The 12,097-nt window shown below is 33.6% G+C and overlaps 1 protein-coding gene and 1 non-coding gene across 2 annotated transcripts; one reads left to right on the top strand and one right to left on the bottom strand.

Moving 5' to 3' along the window:
- The first annotated feature begins 5,853 nt into the window (after window positions 1-5,853).
- On the top strand, window positions 5,854-7,132 carry LOC106446281 (60S ribosomal protein L9-1). The gene is made up of 3 exons (XM_013887980.3): window positions 5,854-6,321; window positions 6,382-6,504; window positions 6,904-7,132. Exons 1-3 carry the CDS (start codon window positions 5,947-5,949, stop codon window positions 6,988-6,990), a joined length of 585 nt encoding a protein of 194 aa, XP_013743434.1. The 5' UTR covers window positions 5,854-5,946; the 3' UTR covers window positions 6,991-7,132.
- A 191-nt stretch (window positions 7,133-7,323) lies between these two features.
- LOC106381571 lies at window positions 7,324-11,602 on the bottom strand. The gene is made up of 6 exons (XR_001276640.3): window positions 9,841-11,602; window positions 9,666-9,760; window positions 9,468-9,519; window positions 9,245-9,377; window positions 9,055-9,155; window positions 7,324-7,674 (listed from the first exon to the last, which is right to left on the bottom strand). It is a non-coding gene; the product is annotated as an uncharacterized LOC106381571 (transcript).
- Between the last annotated feature and the right edge of the window lie 495 nt (window positions 11,603-12,097).

Here is a 12,097-nt window from a genome sequence, read left to right as displayed (position 1 = left end):
TTTTATGTACTTACCAATAAGTACCCGGGGGTCTATCGGGGTCCAGAACGTGTAAACCCTCTCGTCCGGGCTGGGCAAGCAAATCCTCGACGGTGTATCTTGCGAATGGTGCATGAGCTGGCACCCGCAAATCGGGATGAACTGCAGCCGGTGGGGCAGGCTGATCCGGGGCGACAGGTGGAGCTGGTGGGGGAGGCATCTGAGATGGAAGAGGAGGAGGGGTCGAAGAAACTCTCCGAGATGTGTGAGAGTCCGGAACTGTCCCGGAAGAAGACGATGGACCGCTAGAGGAAGATCCATCGCCAAACAAATCCGCATACATAGGTGCAGGAGCTGCTGGTCTCGGTCTAGGAGCCATCTAGAAAATTTAAAAAAATTAAATTAATATATATCCTAAACGAATTGTTTAAAATAATTTTCTAAACTAATCATCTAAACTAATTCCGTTAACTAATCACCTAAACTAATTCCCTAAACTAATCACCTAAACTAACCACCTAAACTATAAAAAAAAAAAAGATAGAGAGAGAAAGTTACCTTAGAGGGGGAGAGGAGTTAGGGAGGAAGATACGAGCAGTGCTCGTCTGAAAGACTTCTCCCATATATATAAAAACGGTTTCCTCGTAACTTCGTCGTAATGTTACGAGGAAGTTACCAGACCCGTGTTTTCGTTTACGACGAAGTTACCAGGCCCGTGTTTTGGTTTACGACGAAGTTACCAGACCCGTGTTTTTTCATTTACGACAAAGTTACCAGGCCCGTGTTTTTTCATTTACGACGAAGTTACTAGGAAATAGTATTTTATGTTACGACGAATTTACATGGAAATAATATTTTATGTTACGACGAAGTTACCAGGCCCGTGTTTTTATTTACAACGAATTTACGAGGAAAGTATGAAACCCCGAAAATCAAATCCCTAAACCCCAAAGTTATCATCTTTACCATTATCACTCATTCATACTTTCATCCTCTTTATCCAACTAAAACCCTTAACTTCAACAAAATAAAATTTTTTACCTTAAAAAATAGATATTATACAAGACAACTTATAGTACACATACATTAAGTATCTCACTTAAGTAATAAAAAACAACATTGGGTACAATATTTTGTAAAGATAAAAACAACATTTGTTACATATATTACATCATTCTGAATCGTTTGAGTTCTCATCAACATCTGAACAGTCATCGTCGTCACTACAATCGAACTCGTCTTCACGTGCTTCATCTGTCGCATCTTCGGGAAGATCTTCATATTGATGGTTATTTGGGTCGATCAGAAGATTTTCATGTTGATCAGGAACCTCAACTTCATTAATAGCATCTTCTTCTTGTAATGGTGGTTCTTCTCCAGTAACAATTCGTCCACGAGGTGTAATTTTGATATTAGCCAACCAATTAATCCCAGAACTTCGAAGGCGAGAGTATGGAAGAAAGCTAACTTGTTCAGCCTGGGAAGCTAGGATGAAAGACTCGAATTTGTTGTATCTTCTCCCAGAGTTGACATCCACAACACCAAATTTGTTAAATCGAACACCTCGATTCTCAACTGGATCGAACCATTCACATTTAAAGAGGACACATTTTAGCTTCAATAACCCTGGAAATTCCACTTCAATAATCCCCTGCAAGATCCCGTAAAATTATGTTTCGCTTTTCACACATATTCCGTAGTTACTTGTTGCCCGATGTCTTCCATACTCGTATGTGTGAAAGGTATCCCACATACGAGTATTCTCTGAAGAATGCTTCAATTGTTGTATGTTGCGAATATAACCCAATTAATAACATTTTATAAACATATGTAATATATTATAAATTAATATTTACCTGCAAGTGCTTCATGTACATTTGTTGGAAGGAGCTCAGCAAAAACGAATGGAAGTAGTCGTTGCATAAACACATGACTTTACAACTTTTTTACAAGGATTTTACATCCACTTTACAAGGAATTTAGTTAGATATAAAGCACACTTAATACACGTTTCGACCAAGTATAACGGTAACCCGATTCGTTGTAAAATACTTGTTAAATTACAACGCCATTACGAGGAAATATAAGGAAATAGGATTCCTCGTAAAGTCCTTGTAACATTACAACGTCTTTACGAGGAAAGATAAGGAAACAGGATTCGTCGTAAAGTCCTTGTTACATTACAAAGCGTTTACGTGGAATTTAATTTTCCACGTAAAAGCGTTGTAACTTTACAACGACTTTACGACGAAACAGTTTCGTTGTAATATTACATCCGCTTTACGACGAAACTGCTTTTCGTCGTAACGTCGACGTAATCTACTTGTAAATTTACGAGGAATTATGTTCGTCGTAAAACTTCGTTGTAAAGCCAGTGTTTTCTTGTAGTGTAAATATTTAGAGGGATAGTTTATTATTATTCTTCACAAATTAGTGTATTTATAAAAGTGGTCATTCTTTAAAGGTAAATTTGAAAAATGTATAAAGTTTGCTGTATAATTAGAATTCTCCCAACATATTTTGGTGACTATTAAAAACACTAGAAAAAAAACAATATAAATAAAACGTTATGAATAAAAAGGAATAGTTATGTTCTATAGTTCTGTAAGAATAGAAGAATGAAAAAGAACCATGTATCAAATATTTCTTATAAAAAGGAAAAAAGATGAATTCGCTATTTATATTCATTATTTTTTTAAGGAAGAAATATGATATACCATGGATTTTACTCACTTTCAGCCATGGTATATATAAGTGTTTTAGGAACTATCTATGTTGTTTTGGAGTCTTTTTAGCACTTTTACATGTTCAGGAATGATTTGGAGAAAATTGATGATTTGAGTGCATTTTGGAGATAAAATGAGAGGAAGCTCGAAGTTGACCATCAAACAAGTTTGAGGTCGACATTCAGAGTCTTCCATCGATCGATGCACACTTTGTGCTGTCGATCGATGCACACTTTGTACTGTCGATCGACGGCGAAGCGCGCAAAGCCCAACCGGCTTAAAACCCAAGTCAAGAAATAATTACGGAAATACTCCTAACCAACTTTTAAACTATTATTTACGTGCTCTGTCATTGTTCTAGGCACCACACGCTTTCTATTCTATTCCCATTCTCTAGTTTTCCACAACAAAGGTTTTTAGTATATTTGGAGAGAAGTTCCAAGACTCCTTCCGAGATTTGTATTGGAACTCTAGTATTTCTAACCTTAATCTATTTATGCATTGTTTTATATTATTTGTTATGAATTGCTTTGCTATGTCTGAGTAGTTCATCTTGTTAGGTTAAGGTTCAAATAGGATTATGAAGGATTAGCCCCAAATACGGATATCTGAGTTGTTTGTGATATCCATTGCTCCCACTGCATGTGTTATAGAGTAGTTAACTAGAACTTTGATATTATGATAATTAGACGCAAGCGGAAGCATGGTCTGTTACCTGAATTAATTCACATTGTGCTAGGATTGATAGAAACAAGCAACAGCTGATTTAGTTAAACTTAGTGAACATAAGTCAAACCCGATCGGTGAAGCTTGCTGGAAGGATCATCGATTGACAACCCTCTAGTTGTATCGATCGATATTATGAAATGTGTATCGATCGATTATCCATTGATAATATTGATCGACACTTTCTCCAGATCAATAAACGACAGTTGAGATCTGAGATCCAGACAATAGATATTCTAAACAAATGGAAGTTGATAGAATATTCTTTAAAAGCTTAAAAAGAACTTTAAAATTCCAAAAAATTGAAAAAATAAAGAAATTTTTTATAAAATTAATTTTGAAATTAAAATAGAAAATAAAATTTTATTTGATTTTTTCTTTTCAATTCGTGAAAAGTTCGTGTTTTTTTGAAAAGAAAAAATAAAATTTTATTTTCTATTTTAATTTCAAAATTAATTTTATAAAAAATTTATATTTTAATTTAAAAATTAATTTTATAAAAAAATTCTTTATTTTTTCAATTTTTTGGAATTTTAAAGATCTTTTTAAGTTTTTAGAAAATTTTGGAAGAGTTTTAATTTTTTAAAAAGAAAAATAAAATTTTATTTTTAATTTTAATTTCTAATTTAATTTTATAAAAATCTTCTTTATTTTTTTAATTTTTTTTTTGAATTTTAAAGATCTTATTAAGTTTTTAGAGAATTCTTTATATTTAATATGTACCAAATAAAAGTAAACATGTTAGTAAGTACATTGAAAGTGCCAGTAGACCAGTGGTAAAATACCGTGTCATTTGACCAACCAACCTGGGTTCGAATCCAGGGGTTTACATATTTTTAATTTCAAATCATGTAAAACGACGTCGTTTCATCTCATTTGAAAACGACGTCGTTTCACTAAACGCCAACAATAAACGACGTCAAATATTTCTGTTAAATTTGTTGACAGCGTGCTAAATTGATAAGTCATCGAAAACATTGTTAATTAATTCAAAAGTCAATGAAAGTTTGGTGTTTTTTTGGTCAGCCCAAAAGTTCATCCTTCTTTTGGCAATTCGTGCAAAGTTGTGGTTTTTTTTGGTCGAATTCTCTTTAAAAATTACAATTTTAAGGGCATTATTTTCATTTTGAAAATAATTAACCATATGAGACATAGTGTATATGAGATTAGTCTAAAAGGATATAGTTATCATTTTTTTTCCTCTAAAAAACAATTGAAGTGAGATCCAAAGAGATTGAAGAGAGAGAATCTAAAATCGAATTTTGTTTATGTCAACTAATAATTTGATATTACCTTTTAACAACTTTAATTTGATATTCATATATTTTAATAATTGAGAATTTTACACGATTTCAAAATTTCCTGAAAAATTCAGTTTTTTCAGTATCATTCTTACTTTTTTTCTTTAAAAGGCATGAATATATAATTGAGAACAAAAAATCAAACCAAAACCGAATCGAAATACCCAAACTTGAAACCGAACTCAAAACTGAATCGATGTTCACAAATAACCGAGTGGTTTAGAAATATATAACCAGAAACCAAAACAAAAACCAAAACGGAACCACAAACCAAATGGATACCCTAATATATATCTAAAATATAGTTTATATACCTACAATATTAAAGTTTTAATATTACCAAATGTTTTTAAAATACCAATTATAAACTAGCTACCAAAAAAAAAAACTGAATTACCCAAATATTTATTTATCAAAAATATTTTAAAATTACACAAATTATCTGAAAGAATCAAATTATTTGAATAACTTTGATTGGAAATATTTAAATTTATTCGATGCCCGATATTTAATATGAAAAAACTGAAAAAGCTGATTTTCAACAAAAAATATCTGTAATTATTTAAAAAATAAACCGAACTGGAATCAAATTGAAAATCGAGATTTTATCGGATTTTTGCATATTCCTAATATTTTACCCGAACTAAAGTGAAAATCGAAGCCGAAATGAAGCCGATCAAATTTCATAAATAATCAAAATTTTCATAAGCCGATCAGATTCCTAATATTGACGGGATGAGGTAGCTCACTTGGTAAGAACCCTGTGGGCCAATTGTCATGCTCACGGGTTCGACGCCAGGCGGAGGCGAACTGTCCATTCTGTCACCAAATGCGGTACTGGATGTCGGGTCTTGTCCCCAGCCCAGGTACAGCCCTCGCGGGTGAAGTGGACCGCTGCCTAACCGGGCTCAGGGGAATGATCCACGTAAGTGGGGAACCCCTGGATTACAAAAAAAAAAAAAAAAAAAATTTCATGTATTAGAACGAAAAAAATCAGAATCCAACGGAACGACGAGGACTAGTTAAAAATAATATAAAAAGACGTCAAACATCTAAATAATCTTAAAGCTGGCCCATAGGAGCTCAAAGAGATGGGCCGGGCCATTCTTGATACTCATTTGTAAGTAACTAGGGTTTTTGCTTTGTAGGAAGTACGTTTAAAATCTTCGCCGCTGTTTAGTAGTGAGCGAGAGAGAGAGAGAAGTGCGGAAACGATGAAGACGATCCTTTCTTCTGAGACGATGGACATTCCCGAAGGCGTTAGCATAAAGGTTAACGCCAAGGTGATCGAGGTGGAAGGACCTCGCGGGAAGCTCATTCGCGATTTCAAGCATCTCAACCTTGATTTCCAGCTCATTAAGGAGGCCGAGACTGGGAAAAAGAAGCTCAAGATCGACTCGTGGTTTGGATCTCGCAAATCGAGCGCGTCCATCAGAACCGCTCTTAGCCACGTCGATAACCTCATCACCGGTGTGACCAGAGGTTTCAGATACAAGATGAGGTTCGTGTATGCTCATTTTCCCATCAACGCTTCCATTGGTGGGGATAGCATGTCTATCGAGATCCGTAACTTCCTTGGCGAGAAGAAGGTTTGTTTTCTTGATCCTCATTTATCACCGTGGAATCGACACTGAACTTTTCAACAACAGGTGAGAAAGGTGGAGATGTTGGACGGTGTAACCATTGTTCGGTCTGAGAAAGTTAAAGACGAGATTGTTCTTGATGGTAATGACATTGAACTTGTGTCGAGGTCATGCGCCCTTATCAACCAGGTATACTCTTTTATTTAATTTCCTACGATCTTTCAGTTTTTGTTTTGATAGATGAAATTTGTTATTACTTTTTGTATATTTTTAAGTGGTCTTGATTCACTCTTGTGCTCTGATGATAGTCCATATGTTCAGTTCTCGAGTTAACATCTTTCATAGGCTTATCAATTACGAAAAATGTAGTGCTAACTTGGCTGTCGTCCTCGTGTTTAGAAAGTTTCTTGCGACATTGCATCTTGGTTAGTGTATCCGTATCACTTACTGATCTTAAACTTTGGTGAAGATGGGCTTTTTCTGGATTTTCGTATTACATTTGCATTGTGAAACCACATCACTGTTTGGTTTTACACATCTGTTTAAGAGCGTTTTTGTAATCGCTTTGGGTTTTATTTAAATGTGCAGAAATGTCACGTAAAGAAGAAGGATATCAGGAAGTTCCTTGATGGTATCTATGTTAGCGAGAAGAGCAAGATTGTTGAAGAGGAATAGACAAATTTTTCTCGTCATCATTATCTTTTTAATGTTTAGCTTTGTTTTACAGACCAAAACACACCGGTGTTGCAAAACTCAGCTTGTCCTTTGTTCCTTTTTGTTCGAGATTTTTATTTACTCGACAAGTTTTGGAGACCCACTTTATCTTTTACCCCGATCATTCTGTTTTTAGATTGCCTATATATATATATCAAAATTGGCATAATTTAGTAGCTAACCTAGGTAGCCAAATGAACGCTCCTGAGTGCTCTATATCGATCTATATCTTTGTAATTGTGGTCAAAATCTCTTTGTAAGGTTAATCGTGTAATCTCGGTTGGTGAATATATATTGAAATTGAGCCATATTTTATATATATATGTATGAACTGTATCATTATCGCAAACTTGGATGAGAGTGAATCACTTCATAATTGCTTCCTTTTTTAGCACTAATGGTGCACTTACCGGTTTCACTTAGTACGCACTTTAGTTCCTTTTTATGTTTGTGGTAGCCCCACTCTATGTTTTCTTTCTTCTTGTGCTTCCTTGTTTAGCTCACCGAAATTCACTTTAGCTATCTTGTTTTACTTGTTAATCATTTTGAAACTTAGGGTTCCGTTTCCTTTGATCATCGAAAACTGATTTCTACCAAACTCAGGTGCTAACTTGTTTCCCCGCTACCACCCTTAATAGCGGTTCACTGCATTTCAAAACAATCATATAAACTGCTTTGTACCACTTCGAATTACTTTGTACCGTTCAAAATCAAAAGCTCATTCCTGTAAACGTTTGTGATTGGATAAAAAATATTAAATTTTAAATTAGATTTGGATTTTTTATATCCTAACTAATCACATTCTAACTATCACTTACAAACTAATCTATTTTATTTTTAGTCAGTGTTATATATATATATATATATTTGAACGGCCTTTAACGCATCACTCTCATTAGAACTCTTCACACGAACATAAGTAGTGAAAGAAAATCAAAGACCGTTTTCACATATTTAGATCCTACTGTAAAGTATCTATAAGAAACGTTGTATAGATAGCAAGATAGCAATCAATCATTAACATCAACACAAGTCAGTCCATTAATGTCCTTTAAGCAGTGTGAAGGTTCTCTTATGCAATATGATTCATACATCTATCAATGTAGCGTCCATTATGATCTATCAAACTAACTTCACGAGAATATATGTAATACTTAGTAAGCACAACCTATTGCTTACCATTTACATTGACCACGATCCACATTGCTTTACACCACTTATCAATTCCCTCAATATTAGCACGAGCATGCACACGAAAAAGTTCTTGAAAAAAACACATTTTATCTTATTGTACACAATGTTTTCTTGATAGGCATGTCTATTACTGGGACTAGTTTAGATCTGAAAGCTTAAGTTTGAGATTAAACCATATTCTAGCCTAGCCCCTAAGGCTAATGCTGACCATGTAATCGAAAGTAAGTAAAAGAAAAAACAATTCGTAACAGTAACCTATAACCAACTTAATCCTAAGAGCAAGTCCATTGGTTAGAGACCCTAATGGGTTCTAATGAAAAAATTAGTATTCAATTTGGTGATTTGAAAAGCTAAGAACCCTTGTTAGTCTAATTAATTTTTCATCCTCCAATGGAAGAACCTCATTGAGGTTCTTAAATTTTTTTGAAACAAAATGAATGGTTGAACAAAAGACCATATTATAATGACAAGCAGACACAACTCTTCTACTTTATATCGATCATGAATGGTGGAACACAAGCAGACACAACTCTAACAAGACAGTGATCTCGGGTTTGTCTGCATTGGTGCCAAATCAAAACTACACTATCAGACTGATTCATGAATGGTGGAACACAAGCAGACACAACGTTAAAGGCAAGTTTAAACTAATGCAATCACTTCACCGCAACTCAAACTAATGTCAATCACTTCACCGCAACTAACACAAACCATAACACTAAATTCCATTTAATTCCAAACCTAATCGATGTCTTGCAGAACTACGATAAAAAAAACTATCATGGGGGATTCAAAGCTTTCTATAGAATATTTTATAAAGTGTGCACAAACCTGATCAACCGTTGAGTTTGATAATCATGTTATAAAAGGTTCGAAGAACTCTGCACGAGTTCGTACTTCACCAGCAGTAACAAACCAGAAGAACATTACAACTGAGACACAAACCAGAATCTGTCAAAATTACGTTCGGTTGGATACTTGGTCATATATACGTTATCAAAGATATTTTAGAGTGGCTTACTGTAGTCAGAGACAGACTGATCTCTATTTCTGTTAACCAGCTCTTCGTAGCTGCAAGAAAAAAAATGATATAATATGAGAAGAGACATCTCACGATCAACTTCACCACGATCTTGTGATTCCAAAATATGCTTCTAATAAACAAAAAGAAGAAGAACAACAACAACTTTAGATAGAGATAGAAGAAACAGTTAGGGATAAGTAAAGACATTGTGAGAACATACAAGGTAAGAGAACATGAAGCTTCGGAAGAAGCAATTTCCATCGCCTCTAGTTCTACAAAACAAACATATGATCATTTTAAAGCAAACAAAAAAGGAACTTTTCTATCTTAGACCAAGCGAGAAGGGCTCCGGATAGAAACGTTAACTTTTCTATCTTAGAGATGTTGTGAAATTATCATTCAATCAAAATCAGCATACCTGAAACTTCAAAGGCTGTGGCACCTTTGATACTGGCGGAACTCACAGCAATGATTTCTCCAGGAGTCATAGAATGAGAAAAAACCGATTTATCCCTGCCACATTCTAATTGGGTCACCAAAAGTTGGAAACTTTAACAAGAAAAATGAACAAATCATAACCAAATCTTCCTCACGTTTGAGGAGCACAGTCGAATCAATCCCATCTCCGTTCCTGACCAAAACGATTGGTCTTGAGTCATTGATCTCCTCCAGACAAAACAGATTCGTCTTTCAATCCGGACAGAGAAGATGGAGTGATCGAGATTGGATGAGGAAGATGAAGATCGAAATCGCCAGAGAAGCGGAGTGATCGAGATTGGATGATGAAGATGGAGATCAAAATCGCCAGAGAAGATGTCGTGCTCTCGATACTGGAGGTGGAAAAGAGAAGATGTGACGAAAGAGAGAGAGAGAGAAAAATAAATGGAAAGTCCATTCACCCGCTGACACGTAAGGTTCCTTGCCAACTCCAAAACCTCCATATTAAGCATCGGTTCTTTGAATTTTGTCCATTTTTCATTTTTTTTGCTTTTCTTTAAAACTTCTGTTAGGAACCTCCCGATGGAGGTGGTCTAAGACCAATTGATCGCGTCATAGCTCGGTTGGAAACAGTGCAACTAATTTAAATTAAGTTATTTTTTTACTTCATTTTCTAGCCGACTCTTAGTGAGAGATAGAAGGACTTATGCTTTTGTGTTTGTTGGTGTTGTATATGTCTAACTCACTCGTGAATTCATATGTTTTGATCAATTTGGTCTTCAATGCATGCATTTCATGTGTTGTCCGAGTTTTTGGCAAACAGATGTATTACTTGAGGAGAAAAGCTAAAATGAAGAGACTGAAAATGCAAAGATCTAACGAATACTTTGAACAAATTCTTAACACTATGAACTAAAAGTTGTAGTTTTAAGTGTCAACTAGGTGGGGATAAACCACTTATAAAAATCAAATCGATTGGTTCTTGCTTCAACAGATAGTTCACATAAATAATAATCAGTGCCGTACGAAAGGTTTTAGGCGCTTAAGGCAAATTTTAAAAATAAACTTATGTACAATTGTATTGAAAACAATTTCTTAATACGATATATCGCTTTTAACACTGTAAAAAAATAAGTTTATTACGTAAATATGCTATATTATTTGATATAGAAAAAATACATGAATTCAGAATATTTAATATAGAAAAATACATGAATTTAGAAGGTGAATTAGTTGACTCTCTGGAAATGTTTAAAAAGAAAATAAGTTTAAACCACTAAACCAGAAATTCTTTTAAATTTTTGAGGCCCTAAATAAAGTCACATTAATCAGGGATCTGAGGCGAATGCTTTTTTCAATAGACTGTAGGCACACTTCTAATGATAATGGTTCAAATTGGGTTTGGCAATTTCCAACTGATTCATCATGTAATCGTAAAAACATCAACTTTAACATAATGCATCATATAATAAAATAATATAAGTATTAACTAGTTGAATATTATATTTTATCAATGAAGGATATATTGTATTAATAATTAAAGTTTATTTTTATAAAAAGTGACTGATATTTTAAAATATTCCTTTAATATTCTTTTTAAATGAAGTATACTGTAAAATTCATAAATTTGAGTTATTGTTATGTTTAATTACTTGAATTGAATTTCATTATTCTAAAATAATTGAGATACTTAAGAAAAATTACCAAAAATATCACATTCATAATACCATTTTTCATATTTACACTATCCACTTTTACCTTCAGTTTTAAAGAGGGAAAAAAACATTTGTAACCGGAGAATTTTCATGTTTATCACTTTCTTGGTACCATTATTCATGTTTACCACCACTAGGGAGACATTTTCAAAAAACAATTCTTCATTAAAAGGCAAAAAACTCTTATACCATTTTTCTCTATATATAAAAAAGAAATAAAAAATAATTATTTTATGTTGTTGAATTATACTTTTTCAAATTCGAACTTTTTATAGAAAATGTTTTTGAATTTTTTTTACGATTTTGATTTTCAAAATTTCTTTTTGAAAATCAAAAAATATTTTTGAAACTATTTTAAAAAAATGTTTATATTTTTAAGTATTTATTTATATATTTATTAGAATCCTAAATTTCACATTCCAAAAACCCTACCACACCCTTCAACTCGAAACCCTAAGTCTACATTACGGTCAGGTCGTTCATGTTTTAATTGATTAAACCAGTTATTTAAACGGTCTTTGACATGAACATCAGTTTTTGGATGAATGAAACTAAACTCGTGATGTTAACCAGATAATATCATTAAGTTGACGGATGTTGTCATCCATAACATATACTTCGTATAGTTAGGTATACATTAGTTTAGTTTACATGGTTAGCCATGTGATGACCAATATTTCATTGTAGTCAACAATCA

This window comes from Brassica napus, chromosome C2, assembly GCF_020379485.1.
Source record: "Brassica napus cultivar Da-Ae chromosome C2, Da-Ae, whole genome shotgun sequence".
In the NCBI taxonomy this organism is placed as follows: Eukaryota; Viridiplantae; Streptophyta; class Magnoliopsida; order Brassicales; family Brassicaceae; genus Brassica; species Brassica napus.
This window is presented reverse-complemented; position numbering and strand designations above follow the sequence as displayed.